The 19,834-nt window shown below is 34.8% G+C and overlaps 1 protein-coding gene and 1 long non-coding RNA gene across 4 annotated transcripts in view; one reads left to right on the forward strand and one right to left on the reverse strand.

Moving 5' to 3' along the window:
• Nucleotides 1-19,834, reverse strand: part of LOC106084123 (uncharacterized) — a 122,731-nt gene that overhangs the window by 60,930 nt on the left and 41,967 nt on the right. For all 3 annotated transcript variants that reach the window (XR_001220754.2, XR_009397965.1, XR_009397964.1), the window contains exon 3: nt 11,664-11,689. This is a non-coding gene — a long non-coding RNA (uncharacterized LOC106084123). The remainder of the gene's footprint in view (nt 1-11,663; nt 11,690-19,834) is intronic.
• LOC106084104 (apyrase) lies at nt 1,372-18,878 on the forward strand. Its single transcript, XM_059366643.1, has 8 exons — nt 1,372-1,713; nt 14,629-14,854; nt 14,914-15,111; nt 15,180-15,585; nt 17,959-18,116; nt 18,175-18,271; nt 18,332-18,689; nt 18,750-18,878. Exons 1-8 carry the CDS (start codon nt 1,583-1,585, stop codon nt 18,841-18,843), a joined length of 1,668 nt encoding a protein of 555 aa, XP_059222626.1. The 5' UTR covers nt 1,372-1,582; the 3' UTR covers nt 18,844-18,878.

Genomic DNA, 19,834 nt, shown 5'->3' on the forward strand with positions numbered 1-19,834 from the left:
TTCCATGAAATTTTCTCCAAAGACAAAATTTAAATAAAATTTTCCCCAAAGACAAAATTTCCATGAGATTTTCTCCCAGGTCAAAATTTAAATGAAATTTTCCCCAAAGACAAAATTTCCATTAAATTTTCTCCAAAGACAAAATTTCCATGAAATTTTATATAAAGACAACTTTTCTATGAAATTTTCTCTGTACACAAAATTTCCATGAATTTTTTTGGAAAGACAAAATTTCCATGAAATTTTCTCTAGACACAAAATTTCCATGAATTTTTTTGTAAAGACAAAATTTCCATGAAATTTTCTCCAAAGACAAAATTTAAATGAAATTTTCCCCAAAGACAAAATTTCCATTAAATTTTCTCCAAAGACAAAATTTCCATGAAATTTTATATAAAGACAACTTTTCTATGAAATTTTCTCTGTACACAAAATTTCCATAAATTTTTGTGGAAAGACAAAATTACTATAAATTTTTCTCTAAAAATAAATTTCGATAATATTTTCAATTAACACAAATTTTTCAAATAATGTTCTCCAAAGACAAAGTTTCCATGAAATTTTCTATAGACAAAAATTTCATTACTAATTTTCAATTAAATTTTCTCCATTGACAAATCTTCCATGATTTCCATTTCCAAATTTTCTTTAAAGGCAAATTTTCTATCACATTTTCGATAGAGACAAACATTTTCATGATATACAAAAGTTTTATGAAATTTTCTTTAAAGAAAAAATTTCCATAAAATTTTGTCTAAAAACAAAAATTCCATGAAATTTTATCTAAAGACCAAATTTCTATAATTTTTTTTTTTGAGATAAAATTTCCATGATATTTTCTCTAAAGACATTTTTTAAATGAAATTTTCCATAAAATTTTTCTCTAAAAACAAATTTTCATGAAATTTTCCATAAAGACAAAATTTCAATGAAATTTTCTCTGAGGACAAAATTTCCTTAAAGTTTTTTTTTCTTGAATATGACGATTATTTCTAAGTTTTGTGCACAATCTTTTTTTCGTCATCAGTCATCAATGGGTTAATGTGACCACCACACGCTTAGGATCTCTAAGTTAATCGTTAGCAAATTTACAACTCTGCTGCTTTGCCGATAAATACATATGCATATAATTTGCTACATTTCCAATTCATTGGAGATTTGTTATCAAGTCGTAGCTGATATCTCGCCTAAAATCAATAAAAAGAAACCACTATGTCGAACGACAAAAACAAAGCCTAACACTAACATCTAAGGCATTCCTATAGCGGGGGAAAGTGGCGTGTTAAACTTCATGGGAACAAATTTTGTCCATAGCATTGCAATGTTTCGATTGTTTCAGTAATCAACTCGAGCATTTGGTGGCTTAAACAGCTTTAACGGAATAAACAACAAGTCGGGCAAATAAAACGCTTCTACCTTAAATACATCCGTTCGCAATCATCAAATGGCTGCGTTGTAAGCCATTAGAAGATACTAGTGTTGCTTAAACTTACACAAATTCAAAAAATATTTAAAAAAAAAATATAAATAAAACAAAAATACAATTAATTTTTATTACACAGTGAAAAGAAAAGTCTAAAGCATGCAACATTTTAAGAGTTTTGGTGTTTTATTTTTGCTAATCATCGCAATAGTGAAATTGTCTCATGGCCAGATTAACAGAGATGACTTATTTCCGTTATCTATCATTCACATAAATGATTTCCATGCCAGGTAAGTTAGAGAAAATGAAGTGAAAATCAAAGTGAACATTTTAGGGAGACATTATGACAAACTAATTTATTTTCGAAATTGCAATCCAGGAAAGCTTTTAGATCTTCGAAATTCGAAAATATAAGGAGTTACAGCAAATGTCGGACTCACTCACAACTTTTGAACTTTAGTATGATGAATTTGTAATGTTGAGCTTGTTTTTCCAAAAAAAGTGACTGGGAATTGGGTCCAATGATATTTTTAGGCTACGAATGTACTTCAATTAAAGACATTTTGGGGCTTTGAAAAATGAAAATGTTGATGGGTTAACCCCTTGCCCGAAAAATTTAAAAAGTGAATATGGAAAATTTTTAGCCATACCATGATTGGATTGTGCAATCCAGATATGTTTTCGGATGTTCGAAATTCGAAAATATGAGGGAGTTACAGCAATTTCAAATTCACGAACTCATTTGCAATCCAGAGATGCTTTCGGTTGGTCGAAATTCAAAAATATGAGTGAGTTACAACAATTTGAACCCACACGGATTTTTAGAACTACGCTACAATAAAACTATGATTTCGGGACTAAGGGTGGCGTCAAATAGTATTTTTAGGCTACGAACTTTAATTCTGTGTCCTTAACTCAAAAATTTTGGAATTTCCCTTGCCTGAAATTTTTTTTTGCATTTGGAAATTTTAGGGAAAACATTTTAACCATATAATTCCTCTTGGAATATGCAATCCGGAGATGCTTTCGGATTTTCGAAATTGGAAAACATGAGGGAGTTACAGCACTTTTGAACCAATACAGATTTTTCGAACTTCAGTACAAGAAAACTGTGATTTCGAGCTTGTTTTTCAAAGAAAAGCCAGAGGATTGCATCAGATAATATTTTTGGGTTACAAACTTCAATTCTGTGCCCTTAACTCAAAAAATTTTGGGGCTTCGAAAATTTAAAATTTTGATGGGCTAAGGCCCTGCTCGAAAAATTCTAAAAATATCAAAGTGAAAATTTTGGGGAAACATTTTAGCCACACAATTCCTCTTGGAATTTGCAATCCAGAGATACTTTCGGATGTTCGAAATTCGAAAATATGAGGGAGTTACAACAATTTCGAACTCACACTGATTTTTCGAACTTCAGTAGAATAAAACTCTGATTTTGAGCCTGTTTTTCGAAGAAAAGGCTGGGGATTGCATCAAATAATATTTCTAGACTACGAACTTTAATTCCAAAAAATTTTGAGATAAAATTTAATTCCAAAAAATTTTAACTCAAAAAATTTTGGGGCTTCGAAAATTTAAAATTTTGATGGGCTAAGAAAAATTCAAAAAAATATCAAAGTGAAAATTTTGGGGAAACATTTTAGCCACACAATTCCTCTTGGAATTTGCAATTCAGAGATGCTTTCGGATTTTCGAAGAGTTACAACAATTTCGAACTCGCACTGATTTTTCGAACTACAGTAGAATAAAACTCTGATTTTGAGCTTGTTTTTCGAAGGAAAGGCTGGGGATTGCATCAAATAATATGTTTAGGCTACGAAATTCAGTTCTGTGTCTTTAACTCAAAAAATTTTGGAGCTTCGGAATTTTAAAATTTTCGTGGGCTAAAGGCCATGCTCGAAAAATTCAAAAAAAATATCAAAGTGAACATTTTAGGGAAACGTTGTGAGCAACTAACTTTCTTTCGTAATTGTAATACAGAAATGATTTCTGATCTTCGAGATTCCGCCTTTAGAGAAAATTTCATGAAAATTTTGTCTTTAGAGAAAATTTTATGGTAATTTTGTCCTTAGAGAAAATTTCATGGAAATTTTGTCTTTAGAGAAAATTTTATGGAAATTTTGTCCTTAGAGAAAATTTCATGGAAATTTTGTCTTTAGAGAAAATTTCATGGAAGTTTTGTCTTTAGAGAAAATTCCATGGAAATTTTGTCTTTAGAGAAAATTTTATGGAAATTTTGTCTTTAGAGAAAATTTCATGGAAATTTTGTCTTTAGAGAAAATTTAATGGAAATTTTTTCTTTAGAGAAAATTTCATAGAAATTTTGTCTTTAGAGAAAATTTCATGGAAATTTTGTCTTTAGAGAAAATTTCATGGAAATTTTGTCTTTAAAGAAAAATTCATGGAAATTTTGTCTTTAGAGAAAATTTCATAGAAATTTTGTCTTTAGAGAAAATTTCATAGAAATTTTGTCTTTAGAGAAAATTTCATGGAAATTTTGTCTTTAGAGAAAATTTTATGGTAATTTTGTCCTTAGAGAAAATTTCATGGAAATTTTGTCTTTAGAGAAAAGTTTATGGAAATTTTGTCCTTAGAGAAAATTTCATGGAAATTTTGTCTTTAGAGAAAATTTCATGGAAGTTTTGTCTTTAGAGAAAATTCCATGGAAATTTTGTCTTTAGAGAAAATTTCATAGAAATTTTGTCTTTAGAGAAAATTTCATGGAAATTTTGTCTTTAGAGAAAATTTCATGGAAATTTTGTCTTTAAAGAAAAATTCATGGAAATTTTGTCTTTAGAGAAAATTTCATGGAAATTTTGTCCTTAGAGAAAATTTCATGGAAATTTTGTCTTTAGAGAAAATTTCATGGAAGTTTTGTCTTTAGAGAAAATTTCATAGAAATTTTGTTTTTAGAAAAAATTTCATGGAAATTTTGTCTTTAGAGAATATTTCATGGAAATTTTGTCTTTAGAGAAAATTTTATGGAAAATTTGTCTTTAGAGAAGATTTCATGGAAATTTTGTCTTTAGAGAAAATTTCATGGAAATTTTGTCTTTAGAGAAAATTTCATGGAAATTTTGTCTTTAGAGAAAATTTCACGGAATTTTGTCTTTAGAGAAAATTTCACGGAATTTTGTCTTTAGAGAAAATTTCACGGAATTTTGTCTTTAGAAAAAATTTCATGTAAATTTTGTCTTTAGAGAAAATTTCATGGAAATTTTGTCTTTAGAGAAAATTTCATGGAAATTTTGTCTTTAGAGAAAATTTCATGGAAATTTTGTCTTTAGAGAAAATTTCATGGAAGTTTTGTCTTTAGAGAAAATTCCATGGAAATTTTGTTTTTAGAAAAAATTTCATGGAAATTTTGTCTTTAGAGAATATTTCATGGAAATTTTGTCTTTAGAGAATATTTCATGGAAATTTTGTCTTTAGAGAAAATTTTATGGAAATTTTGTCTTTAGAGAAAATTTCATGGAAATTTTGTCTTTAGAGAAAATTTCATGGAAATTTTGTCTTTAGAGAAAATTTCATGGAAATTTTGTCTTTAGAGAAAATTTCATGGAAATTTTGTCTTTGGAGAAAATTTCATGGAAATTTTGTCTTTAGAGAAAATTTGAGGGAAATTTTGACTTTAGAGAAAGTTTCATGGAAATTTTGTCTTTTGAGAAAATTTCATGGAAATTGTGTCTTTAGAGAAAATTGCATGAACATTTTTTTCTTTAGAGAAAATTTCATGGAAATTATTGTCTTTAGATAGAGAAAATTTGTCTTTAGAGAAAAATTCATGAAAATTTTGTAAAATATTAATTTCCTAGAAATTGTGTTTTTAAACATTTTTTTTTGTATTTTAGGGATTTTTTTATTATTTATTCTATAGTACAATTACGGAGGGGCATACCGAGCACGTGTTGCCTTGTTTCTACATTAAGGCAAAAATTGTTTTTATTTCTGTAAATTTCTGCTGATTTGCAAATGGTTATTTAATTACTTAAAAGCAACAATTTAAAGTTAATAACAGTAGTGGCATATTTTTCATGGGGACACATTTAAACACAAACTATAGCGAATTCATTAGGCACTTATCCATAATACATACGTGGGCTGCTAGCAGTGACGTAACCAGGGGGAGGGGAGGCTTGGGATCAAGCCTCCTCCCAAAAAAATGCATATTTTTCGAATGTTAGCGCACTGTACTGGTTTACGTACTGTTTTGTAGTTCTAATATGGGGCCCCTCAAAATAAAATCCTGGCTATGTACCTGGCCAAATAAAGAAAATGCTAATATTTCGAAATTGAAAAGTTCTCAAAAATCTTTTGTAGGTGTGAAATGGATAAAAAAATACTTTCGCGTGGCTATACAAAGATTTAAGTCTATCCACGTCCACGTCAAAAGTTATGGCAAATGATGGCACGAAAATTTTGTTTAGTTCCACTTTTTCCAAATCTCTGTAAGAAACGCAAATGATGATCGTACGTCAAAACGTTCTGTGTACGATTATGCTAGAAAATGTCAAACTTTCCAATCGAAATGTCAGTTTGACATTTTCTAAAGGAAAATACTTAGTGTCGCCTAGGCCAGAAATATATTCAGTAGCCTAATTAGATGCTTTATTCGAATTGTTATTTCCTATAAAGTTCTTAATGTAACTACAGCATGTGACGGGCTTCTTGGGCCGCGGTTTCTGCTCAGCCCAGACCGTTTCCACAAAATTTATCAACAGTCACTGAGATAGTTTTTAAGAATGCAATATTTGTGGGCATATTCACATTTGTATTTCGGGGTGGGAATAAAGTTTTCATCGGTGGCCATGCTGGCAACACTTATTATATTTTTGCCTTCTAAAACTCTAATGGCCACTGAAGATGGAGGTTCGAATGCTGGCAAAAAGATCAGAAACAATTTTTGAGATGGTTATTCACTTACTAATGCTGTACATATTTGAAAAGTCTTCAGCCAAGTAAATTTTCTCTATCAAGGGAATTTGAATTTGCCTTTACCTTAAGCCGTTTTGTATATTCAAACATACGATTAAGCGTGTTCTTAAAGAATGTCTTAAATCCCTTGTTGATGTTTAACTATGAAATTTTGTTTGCACAAATATCAATATTGAAATGTTAGGGGTTGTCCCGCCATAAGTAAATATCTATGAAAAGCAGACAACTGTTATATTTTCTTGAATGGTTGCTAATTAACCCAAATATTTAAGAATATAAATAAATTAAAAAAAGATGAGCCTTCCCCAAGGTAGTTGAAGTCATATATCTATATATAACGTACATTAGGGTGATGGCTTTTTTCAACCTCATATCCCTGCATAATATTTTGTTTTTCATGAGTTTTTATTTAAGAGTAGACAAAATAAATTTAGCGCAAAACATTGGAGAAAATCTCAAATATAAGGCAATTCGATATAAAAAAAAACACACGTACAAAAAAATATAATTTCAAAGCGGTTTGTGTCCGACATTTTTAATTTTTTAAATGGAATAAATTATATTTTAGCCATTAATAGGCAAAAATCATTCATTATTGCAACAGGAGATAATTTTTGAAAAAAATGAAAAGTCTTCACCCTAACGTTCATATGTATAAATATATATGTGTGTATATTTTATAAAATAGGGCATTAAAGACGTTTGGGCAGAAAAATATCCAAACATAGAGTTGTCTTCAAAAATTCCAGTTGATGAAAGGTATGTCAATAAGAGTTTTATGGGCGCATGGTTTGGGCCAAAAATTGACTTATAAAAAGTCAAAAATTTTACAAAGAGAAAAATTCTTCTTTTTTTGAGAGAAGGCAAACATTTTTCATACCAAAAGTTAAATTTTTCTTGAAAAATTTGATTGCTTATACAGGTAAATTAAAAAAAAAACATGATATAGAAAAATTAAAAAAACCTTGAAAAATAAACTTGTTGTGTAAAAAGAGTTTTATACAGGATTCCCTAAATTAGCAGCAGACAATTTTTTTTTTTATTTTTGGCAGTACTTGGCATTGTGGATGTCAACTTATTCTCTTTTTACATTCATTCCTTGTTTACGTTTTGTCGTGTTTGAAGACATTTCAAATCGGGAGATTTGACATCGTTAATGATGTTCATGGGGTCTATCCACTTTATGTTTTCGCAAGTGACCTAACCCTCTTTTAGTGAATCCTGGGTTGTATAAAGTCAAGTGTATAAAACATATATTGTTTTGTGATGTGCGTGGCATGTCGGTCAGTCAATTCCTTAAGGCTCGACTTTGGCAAGCGAAGGATTTCCATTTTTGTTGTTTGTAAATGGTTTGCGATCCTTCGCGACAAGGTGCGTTTTATAAAAGCGAGTCTGTGGTATATATTACGGCTAAATGGGTTTTAATGAAATCGGCATCAAAAGAAAGATATTTTTTCAGAGATGTACAGAATTATGAAAATTCATTTTCCGAAAAGAAAATCCCTAAAAATGAGGAATTAATTTTTGAATAAAGAAGAAGAAGAAGCAGAAACACAGCAAGTTGTTGCTTTCTACTTAGCATCCGTTATTTGTGTAAATCAGGAATGCACAAAACTAAAATTTTCACATTGACCGTAACTGTAATGAATAGAAGACACACACACAGCTACCGTTCAAAGTTATGAAAGATGAAATTAATTTGCCTAAGTCTGTCACTTTTGAACAGACGTAGATAGGCAGCACGTACGTCACTGTTAAAAGAAATTCTCACCCAAACATAAAAAGCAAGTACAAAAAAACACCGAGGTTTATCTATGTCCCTCAACAAAACTTGATGTCCTATTCCTCTGCTTGCTCTGGCTTCATATGCCACTCATTTGAATGGTATTCATTTCCAAACAACACACGATGTCACCAAATTGACAATCACATCCTCTGAACGTTTATTAAAACGTTCGCGCATCTATCACTCTATTGTACTTTTGCCTGTGTTTCTATCCAACTTTGTTTTTGTTGTATGCGATAAAGGGCATGGGTCTCATGCAGTTCTCTGGTGTGAATGCAAAGCCATATGTGGAAGTGTTAGTGGTGAGAGTGCGAGAGGTGAACGGTATACCTCTCACACTCTCACCACTAACACTTCCACATATGGCTTTGCATTCACACCAGAGAACTGCATGAGACCAACAATTTTGCACTCAATAGCCACTTTGAGAGAGAAAGAGTATGCTAAAAGAAGTCACTATTGTGGTGCGGGTGTGTGGTGGTGTGATGCGTGTGGCCCTACTTATATTGGCATGAAGGTCAGTCAGTAGCTTAAGCTACGGCTATGGACAATGATGTTTGTGGTGTGATATGTTGACGACGGTTAAACACAACTTTGGCAACACATTTATTTAAAAATTGAAATAAATATTAAAAGGAGTTAAAGTAACTAATTGTGTTGCCTTCATTAAGTGCAAATGAATGAAATAGTTGGGGGAGAGTTGAAACAAGTAAAGGAAAGAGGCTGCAGTATTTTTGCTTGCATTATGTGATGGGTCCGATATGTTTTAAAGTAAAAAAAATCAACATCTTTTAGTATGTTTCAGCGTCATAGGCGGACATGCTAACCTCTGCGCCACGGTGGATTCCCATCCATTCGATATTTTAGAGAGTTTTATTAATAAATATCGATGTATCGATACTATCGTTAATCACCTATATTTCAAACGAAAATGAGAAGAAAAAATTAGGAGATCGATTTAGATGGAAGCAATATCAATGCACAGACCAAATAAAACCAAGGTTAATAAAGTCATGAGAGAAATCATTGTACAAATTGTTCGTTTAATCGGATGAAAATTGCGCCCTCTATAGGCGCAATGTATCTTAAAGAATACATTGTCGGATTGCGTATTTTTGTTTAGTTTTGCAAAAAAAAATTACTTTTGCGATAGTATCCATCGGAAAAATATTAATCGATGTTCAGTCAAAAAATTAAATATCGATAGTGCCATTTATATTTTGACAGCTCTTGTATTCAGATAATGATGTAAATAGTGCACTTTATATTTCAATATCAGAAGAGGATTATGTGAGGGATTGTCTTGCCACTAAACAACCCAAGGCGGCATGTAGCGTATATAAGGCTCGAATGGAAGGCAGAACGAACCTGAGATAAAATCATGACGTCAAACGTTTTGATGGTCATCCTTCTTTCTTAAACCACCTATCACGACAATGAGAGTTTTACAAGTAGAGTACGAATCTTAATATGAAATATGGATTCAACTTTCAGAGAGTTTTACCCCAAAAGGGCATGTAGCCTTACCATTACAATATGGGGCACAAATTCACTTTTTACCATCGAAAACAGCAAAAACTGCTTGCCGTTTTTGGTACAAAATTACTGCTGTTGCATTTTCAGCTGACTTTCTATTGTAACACCAAAATTTGGTTTTACTAACAAATTTTTCTGTGTATAACTGCAACCGTAGAAATTTAGATTACAAATTTAAGGGGAAATTTTTGTTCTGTGCGTTGTAAAAGAGGGCACAGCGGAGTGTACTGGCTGGGCTGGTTATATACACAAATAAAATAATAATTGAAATGATATTTTAACTCCATTTTAGTTTTTTGTTCTTTTAAGTAAACTTATAGTTAGTTTTCTTTGCATTTATACACTGCAAAAAGATACCATCTGTAGATTTTGTTTATTTTCTTTTTTAACCTCCAAAAATGCATTCTACTATCAAAATCTTTTGTCAGAGTTTTGCGTATTTTCGCTTTTAAGGCCTTCATTGAAAATCAAACAGGTGTGAAGTCAGTAGCCTATTCTAGTATGTACTCGTATTCCTAGAAATTCTGAAGTATAGTGATAAGATATTGCTAAAATATTATAATTATTATAAGCTTTATTCTCGTTTCGATAGAATAATACTTTTGATTGAATATTGAAATGGTCGATATAAATGTCTTTAAGAATTTATTTTAATTGTAATCACACTTATGTTTACCCTTATTGGCAAAATAAAAAATGAAGAATAAAAAACTATGATGTAGGTAGGTGGTTGAGTTTGACATCTAATCAAGGTTAATAAGTTTACTGAATCAGTCGGTTTGTCTTTAACAAATACATTGGTCTAATTACAATTAAGGATTTTGTAAGTAGCACGGTATTCCTAACTTAGATTTTATTTTTGAGGTTGCTTTTTAGTAATTAGAGCGTACAAAGCAAATATACCCATATTAAGCCATCAAGCGGTGCAGTGGCAGGACACTCAATACCGCCTAACGAACAGGGCGTCGACGACGAGACAATCACCGTCTCTCTCAAAATTGGGAAGAATAAGATAAGCAAAGTTCCTAATACTAAAACATCAGGCAGTGCAGAGGCGAGAGACCCAACATAACATAACGAACAAGGAACGACGGACGCATCACCGACTTCAAGATTCGGAAGACTAGGGTATGTAAAGATCCCAACATTGAAACATCAGGCATCGCAGCGACACAAGTCTCAATACAGCCTAACGAGCAGGGACCCGACGACGGAACCATTACCGAAGAAACGGTCGACAGGACGACAAAAATCCTATGAGAAAATCCGAATTGTGAGAAGACGGACTATTATTGAAAGGTAGCAAGCAAGAGGTCAGTAAAACTTTCGGTATCATAACAGGACACATGGGAATACGAGCTCACTTATGTAAAATTGGTGCAGCAAGTAATAGCATATATAGGGCATGTGGAGAAGATAATGAGACGTTGGAGCATTTCTCATGTCATTGCCCGGCTTTAGTGGCTAACTGACACCGGCAATTAGGTGGGGACACAATACCAGACATAAACCAACAAAGGAACGTGGTATGGACTCACGGATGGACTCTCAACGCCTGTTCTGGCTTCTTTTTTCTGGCACAATTCTTTGCCTATGCGCAAGAGCTTTACGAAAAGCTTCTTTAGAGTTTTTAAAAAGCCTACAGCGCCTTTCGTCCATTACAAAATTGTTTGCCGTTATAGTTTTTCACAGGGAATTGGAAAATAGTCTCATATATATTTTTTTTATGAAAAAAACAACTTATGCGTGAATAATAAATCCATATATGTATATTCATGGGCTCCTAAAATATCCAACATATTCGTGGCTACGATTAGAACAGATTTATGACCATAGCTCACATGTTTATGAAAAAGTTACGATTAATTACGGTTGTATATCATGATAAAATTTTAAAATTTAATGAAAATTTTGACTGTTTGCGATAAAGAATAACATTACCAAAAAAGAATTTTCATAAATTAAGCAGTTCGTAATACTCACTGTGACTTAATAAATGTGTCCAAAGTCTGAAACGAAAAAAAGGAAAAGAGTTTAGGAAGAAACTTTAAGAATAACTGAACATTAATAGTTAAAATATTAAAATTTCCAAATTCAAAATATGAATTCCAAATTCATATCAATTCTGCAAATTAGACAAAACTTACTGGGGCGCCCCTGTTGCCGAGTTGGTAGCGAGCTTGGATTACCAGTGCAGGGTTCGTGGGTTCGATTTCCGCCAGAAGCCTTGGTCGCTCGCTACTGAGGTATCACAATGGACTTAAAATTGTCTAAGTGAGTCTGTAAAGGACTGCCACTCTAACCTAACCTACTGACATCTAGACAGTATGAAAGGCAGCCAGTAGCCACCACCGAAGGATGGCTTCTCAACAATAAATCTTGGGGTTTCCGAGCCTCAGATGCGATTTTGCTTTTTAAACGTAGCCACCGATCTAGTCATGTCTGTTCGCCCGTCTTTTGAAATCACGCTGCATTATTTAAAAACAAGAAAATCTTATGTACCCTCCATCATGGATCGCATTTTTCGAGTTCTTTTTCCATTATTTCTTTTTAGGCAAACAAAGAATAAAAGAAAAGAATTGCTATGCTATTGGAGCTATATCAAGTTATAGTCCGATTCGGAACATATTTGAATTGAATGTTGGAGACCATAATAGATTACATTGTGTAAAATTTCATCCAATTTCGAAGAAGAATTGTGTGCTTTAGGTGATCAAGAAGAAAAATAGGAAGATCGATTAATATGGGAGACGTATAAGGCTATAAACCGATTCAGACCATATTTGATACGTATGTTGAAGGTCATGGAAGAAACCGTTCTACAAACTTTCAGCCAAATCGGATAATAAATGCGCCCTCTAGAGGCTCAAGAAGTAAAGATCCCAGATAGGTTTATATGGCAGCTATATCAGGTTATGCACCGATTTCAACCATACTTAGCACAGTTGTTAGAAGTCATAACGAAACAAGTCATGCAAAATTTCAGTCAAATCGGATAAGAACTGCGGCCTATAGTGGCTCAAAAAGTCAAGATCCCAGATCGGTTTATATGGCAGCTATATCAGGTTATGCACCGATATCAACCATACTTAGCACAGTTGTTAGAAATCACAAAGAAACAAGTCATGCAAAATTTCAGCCAAATCGAATAAGAACTGCGGCCTATAGTGGCTCAAGAAGTCAAGATCCAAGATTGGCTTATATGGCGATCGGACAGACGGACGGTCAAGGCTAGATCGACTTTGAATGTTATGAGGATCAAGAATATATACACTTTATGGGTTCTTAGACGAATATTTCGAGGTGTTACAAACGGAATGACGCAATTAGTACACTCTTATCCTATGGTGAGGGCATAATGAAGATGGTTAGGTAAGATTGAATGGGTTGCACTGTGGTCGGACTTGTATGCAAAAAGGGTGGCCAAAAATATATGAAAGCCACATTTTTTACCCGTTTTCGATTAAATTTTAAATAATTATTTGTACTATGCATACTGATGTCCGAACCGAATATTGTTCAAATCGGACTATATTTTGATATAGCTGCCATATAGACCGATCTGCCGATTTTGAGTCTTAAACCCATAGTTGCCGCATTTATTAACCGATTTCGTTGAAATTTGGAACTGTCAGTTGTATGAGACTTTCCAATATCTGATTTGAAGATGGTTCATATCGGACTATATTTAGATATAGCTCCCATATAAACCCATCTCCCGATTTGACCTTTGGAGCACCTGGAGGGCGCAACTTTTATACGATTTGGCTGCATTTTTGTATATAGTGTGCACTTTTGTACATAATAGGCCTAAAAAGGCCTATTATTTAATATAGCTCCCATATTAATAAATCTGCGGATCTAGTTAATCAAGTGGTCCAGCCATCAAAATACCACAAAACAGAAGTTATTTACCAAACATAGCAATATAGTGCTCAAGCTAAAGTTATTAGAAAGTGAAATAAAGGGCAGCGGAGCGTACCCGGTTCAGCTAATATTGCGGCGGCTACAGACACTGTGTTATCCTTAATACAATGTCCGATGTTCCAGGCAGTGTGGATTGCACCCTACCTCAGCCGCTTTTTGATAAAATGTACTGTACCACTATGCCTCATAGAACCAATTGGAACTACGATATCCCTGGTAACAGAAGATACATAGACTTCTATACGGATGGTTCCAAACTAGACGACCAGTTGGGCTTTGGGGTGTACTCTAAAGATCTAGAACTGGTCATATCGAAAAGTTTACCCGACCACTGCAGTGTGTATCAAGTGGAGATCCTTGCAATTAAGAAAATGGTGAAATGGCTAAGATATAATGTCATAACGACGATTGGCATAAATATCTTCTCAGACAGCCAGACAGCCATTAAATCCCTGGAGAACGTATTTCTGAATACAAAAACCGCCCTCGATTGTCGCAGATCTTTCAACGAGATGGCTGAACAATTCAAAATTTACCTGTCCTGGGTGCCGGGCCACAGAGATATCCCAGGGAATTGTAAAGCGGACGAGCTTGCGAGACTAGGAACTACCCTACACATACCAGGGATATTGGATTCTGTGGGTATACCTCTAACAAAATGTATGCTAAGTTTTCAGGATCAGGCCCGAAGGACAACGAATGATAGATTATCACAAAAAGGGGGCTGTAAGCATTCCAAAACTACGTGGCCTAATCTAGACTTAAAGAGGTCTGCAGCTTTGCTGTTATTGGCGTCTTAGTCATGTTTTCTTTAAACAATTAGATGCTGTATAAATATGGCATATTTGGACACACGTGCCATGTCATCCTTAAAAAATTTTCAAATGTTCTCAATGTAAAGATTTTAGCTGAAGATTGATATTGGAGCCAAAAGGCGAACAACTTCTCTTACTTTCTTTCGGATTATTCTCATCACTTTACATATTGAGCTGTTAATCATCCTACATCTTCTCTTTCGCAGGTTTGAGGCCACAGATAGCTCTGGGGGAACTTGTGAAGCAGATGAGATTTGCATTGGTGGCTATGCGCGCACTGTGCATACAGTGAAGCATTTGTTAGAAGAACAAAAAGAGAATAATGCAATTTATTTGAATGCCGGTGATAGTTTCCAAGGAACTTTATGGTACAACATAGGACGTTGGAATGTGACCAGTCAATTTTTAAACATGTTGCCGGCCGATGCCATGGTAAATGATGTTGTTATTTTATCAAATTTGTTTACCACAATTCCATTTTACTCCTTTAGACTTTGGGTAATCATGAATTCGATCATGGTGTTGAGGGAGTAGTGCCTTTCATTGAAGCCTTGAATAGTCCCATGTTGGTGGCCAATATGGATTCCACAAATGAACCAACCCTGAATGGTATTTATGGCAATTCAACCATAATTGAAAGAAACAATCGTAAAATTGGAGTTATAGGAGTGATTTTGGAAACCACCTATGTAAGTGTATTCCTAAACCTTTCCAGTACAAAATATGACTTTAATCATTTTTTTTCTGCTTCTTTTAGGACCTTGCCAATACTGGAAAATTAATATTCCGCAATGAAAGTGACACCATTGTGGAAGAGGCCGCCAAATTGAAAGCCCAAGGAGCCAATATTATAATTGTCATTTCCCATTGTGGCTATGATGTTGACAAGTTAATAGCTGCTAATGCTGGCTCTGAGATTGATGTCATTGTAGGTTCTCACTCGCATACTTTCCTTTACACCGGTGATAATCCTCCAGGACCAGATAGACCTCGTGGTGATTATCCCACAGAAGTGATACATGAGTCAGGGCATCGTGTTTTGATTGTTCAAGCTGGTGCCTATGCCAAATATGTGGGTAATTTGACTGTGTTCTTTGACGACGATGGCAATGTGATGGATTTTGAAGGTGCACCAATATTTATGGGAGCTGAAGTGCCAGAAGGTAAGATAATGATCCCCTTAAAATTAAGAATGGAATGAATTTGGGACAAGCGAGCAGCTGCAGGAGAATTGGCAGCATTAAGGGATAATAAGATTTAGGCTGGAGGTACCCAGCCCTTGTCTGGATTGTCATTATTGAGCATTCAGGAGTTAGGAACTGATGTAGATTTTTGCAAGGATGTAGCGTCTTTCCGTTGGAAAACTTCGTAATTCTTCTGGCGGAATTCTGTAAATTCTTTCTGGCGGAAATCTTAGGGACCGTCGGACCGGGCAGTCTCGATTTGTAAAAGTCCCACTCCCCCAGGACTCTGAATGAGAAGCTCATTCATTCCTCATTCCGACTCTCGCGTTATAGGTGAAAAGTCAGAAGGTTATATCCAACATGTCTAGATTCAATCAGCGACTCTGAATTAGGCTCTGGGGACTTTTATAAGTCAGAAGAGACTTCCCTATGAGACTCTCACTTTAAAAGAACGCGTGACAGATTATAGACCATGAGATTTTTTTCATTATTGACTCGAGCGTCGAATGTTGGGCTGGAAGCAAACGCCCTTCTCAGGATCCTCTTCATTGGGTTTTAAGGCAATAAGGAATCATATAATCTTTGGGAGGCATGTAGATTCTAAGGGGCTGTGAATGTGCTTCTGGGGACTATTTCCAATCCATTAGGGGTGGTACTTTATGAAGCAGCTGACGAACTAGCCCGGAACGGTTCACTGATGCCCCCATTACTTTGTGATCTTTCTGGTAGGAAAGTACCTTGAACGACCACTAGGAAACCATTTGTAGTCAGAAGCAACTGTCGGTTCACAATCGCACCTTAAAAGTCAGATCTGATATTTCTTCTGGCTCTCATGCCATGTGAGGTTGTAACTTGTCGTCAGAATTACTGATCAGGAGGATGGTGAGCGAATTTAACGTGGCCACGTATGAGCTGAACGCCTGGGTTCAAATACTGTCGAGAAACTCAACAAAATTTTTCAGCAACATTTGTGAGATATTTAGCCATTTTATACTTTTCTACAAAGCGGTGTCGCAGCACTCTGTGTGCCTCTGTCGGGCTCTGCAATAAAATAGATGTCCCTCATCATCGAGCTTAAGCTTGAATTGGACAGCACTTATTGATGAGAGAAGTATGCCCGCTGTTCCTTAATGGGATGTTCACGAGCAATGCTATGGCTTTGCTTTGTTGCCAAGTTTCTCAAAGAGGGGAATGAAACTGAGGATGCCTGATGTCAGACTACTAAAAAGAATTTTTGAATTTTTGCAGAATTTGTGCAGATTAGGAGGAGTTAAAAACGGTACAGCAAATATTGTGCCACAGCTCTGTAATACCATGTATGGCTGAATACCTCTAGATTCCCTTTAGACACACATACCTCTCACCATTTTGGACTACTGTAGGGGTTCAAATGTCTGAACAACGTATTTATACCCTTCACCACCACTGTGGTACAGGTATTATAACTCAGTGCAATTGTTTGTAACACTCAGAAGGAAGATAGATAGACCTATTTATAAGTATGCCGATCGAATCAGAATCTCTCTGATTCGATTTAGCTATGTCCGTCTGTCTGTCTCTCCGTCTGCCCAAGTTAATTTGTGTACAAATACAGATTCATCCGAAAGTCTTAAAATTTGTTATAGGCATGTTTTTCGGTCTATAGACGAAGTCTATTGAAATTGGAAAAAATCGGTTCAGATTTGGATAGAGCTCCCATATATATGTTCGTGCGATTTGGATTAATATTGCAATAATGTGGTCATTTGTTAACGAATTTCTCTCGCAATTTGGCAGGAAGGATTTTCTTATGACTCTTAATCATACTGGTGAATATCATAGCAATCGGTTAAGATCTAGATATAGCTGCAATATATGTATATCGCTCGATTTTCCCTTCTAGAGACACTGCAAGCGCATTTATAAACCAATCACGCCAACATTTTGCACAACGCTTTCCTCGACGACGATATCATCAATATCGATTCAGATTTAGATACAGCTCTCATATATATGTATCGTTTTTTCAACCGATATGCATAAAATTTGGCACGGATTCTTTTGTTACCTATTTGCACTTAAATAACCAAAGTAACTACAATTTTCAACTGATCTGCACAAACTTTGGCACGGATTATTTTGTTACCGATCTTAACATATCTGCAAGATTTCATCAAAATCGGCCGATTTGGATATAGCTCTCATATACATATATCTGTTGCCCGAATTCATAATTGTGGGGCAGATGTAGGGTATTATATAGTCGGCTCCGCCCGACTTTAGCCTTTTCTTACTTATTTTAAGCTAATATATAGATGCTGTATAAGTATGACACAATTGTCTTCAATAACTTACTATTGTATTTTTCTTTAGATCCTGAAGTTGTTGCAGCTATGGTACCTTGGAAGGAGACCATTGATGCCCAGGGCAAAGTTATTGTTGGAGAAACTCTGGTAGATCTTTTAAAATACCCCTGCAGCTATGAGGAATGTAATTTGGGCAACTTTTTCACCGATGCCATGATTCATGCGGTAATTTTACCCATATAAAATGCTTTCTAAGATAATACAAACTATTTTCGCATTATAGTTCTTAAACTTGGCTCCTTACAATGAGGAAGCTTGGACAAATGTAGCCATTGGTCTTATAAATACTGGAGCCTTAAGAGTGCCCTTGTATAGAGGAAGTAAGTACCATAATAATGTAGGTGACATCAACTATTTCTATATGGATTTCTTTTATACAGATCTTAGCTATTCCCATTTGGTTACCATGTCACCTTTTGAAAATATTTTAACTGCATTCGATTTGCCTGGTGACAAGCTACTAGATGCTCTAGAATTGGCTGCCAGTAAAGTTGATTATGAAAACAATGTTACCAGTTCCTATATATTTTTGCAAGTTTCTGGCCTTAAGGTGACCTATGATTTTAAGAAGCCCGTCAATGAGCGTGTTATAGATTTAAAAGTCCGCTGTGCTGCTTGTGCCATACCAAAATATGAACCCTTCGATCCCAGTGAAACGTATAGGATTGTGACACCAAATTTCTTACAGGACGGTGGTGATGGGTTCTATATGTTCCGTGAATTTGGCACTAATGTTCAGTAAGATGTGAAACCTGAGGGTTTATAATTTTCAATAAACTGTGATTTTTTTTATTTCAGGCCCTATGTCACCGATTTGGATGCTTTGTTGGCTTACACTGCTGATATAACACCTATTTACACGGGTCTCGAAGGGCGCATTAAAGTTGTATAGAAATTTAAAGATTCCAAAACTAGTATTATGTATATTAATTATAATGAAATAATAAAACATCAGTATTCACTTGGTTCTCTTGAAGCAAAGATAATATTTTTTTTTTGGAAAAAATCCTAACAATTGCCAAAAATTACCAGTGCAGGGGTCGTGGGTTCGATTCCCGCCAGAAGCCTTGGTCTGTCGCGACTGTGGTATCAAAATGGACTTAAAATTGTCTAAGTGAGTCTTACCTAACCTAACCTATGGCCTTAGAAATTAACCCATAAAAGTCAATCCCGAAAAGTCTATGCCAATTCTGTGTTACTCATATAATTCCCGAGTTGGTAAAATTCCTGTACTGTATGCATACCAAAGTGACGTATTCTAGCTGGTAATTTACATAGGTAATGATTCTTCTCATCGTTTTCCCCGTACACAAGCTGCCACTTTATACACCTATTATGCTTAAGTGTATCTCGTAATCATAAAGAAAGGAATACGAACTCCATCCTACTGCCCTTGGTATAAGCCTAGCCTTGTCACGATCCGGTTCTACCTATAGCTTTTTGTCGCCCTTCCGAACATTTCACTGTCCTACTCGCGTTGAACACTCACGCTATGATACAGAAGTTTGTCTCGTAATGATGCCGAAAGAAATACAAACTGCTTCCTACTTCGCCCTGGTATGAGCCTAGCTATGTTACGATGCGGCTCCGTCCATAGTTTTTTGTCGTCCTCCTATCATTTCACAGTTCTACTCGCGTTAAACATCCACGCTATTAAATTTGACTGGAAATATATCTTTTGGCGATGATTGTTCGATTCGAAGCGTCACGTTTTCGCAACAAAACAATTTCGATATGCGACAGGTTAAAATGCATGGGAGAAATCTTCAATAGGAATCTAAACTAGAAGCACCCGATTCGGGAGCGTTCGTTATAGCTCGTCAATATGCAGCTCATTTATACAGCCATAAACTCAAAATGAAGACTGATTGCGAAGAAAATGC

This window comes from Stomoxys calcitrans, chromosome 4 (genome assembly GCF_963082655.1).
Source record: "Stomoxys calcitrans chromosome 4, idStoCalc2.1, whole genome shotgun sequence".
In the NCBI taxonomy this organism is placed as follows: Eukaryota; Metazoa; Arthropoda; class Insecta; order Diptera; family Muscidae; genus Stomoxys; species Stomoxys calcitrans.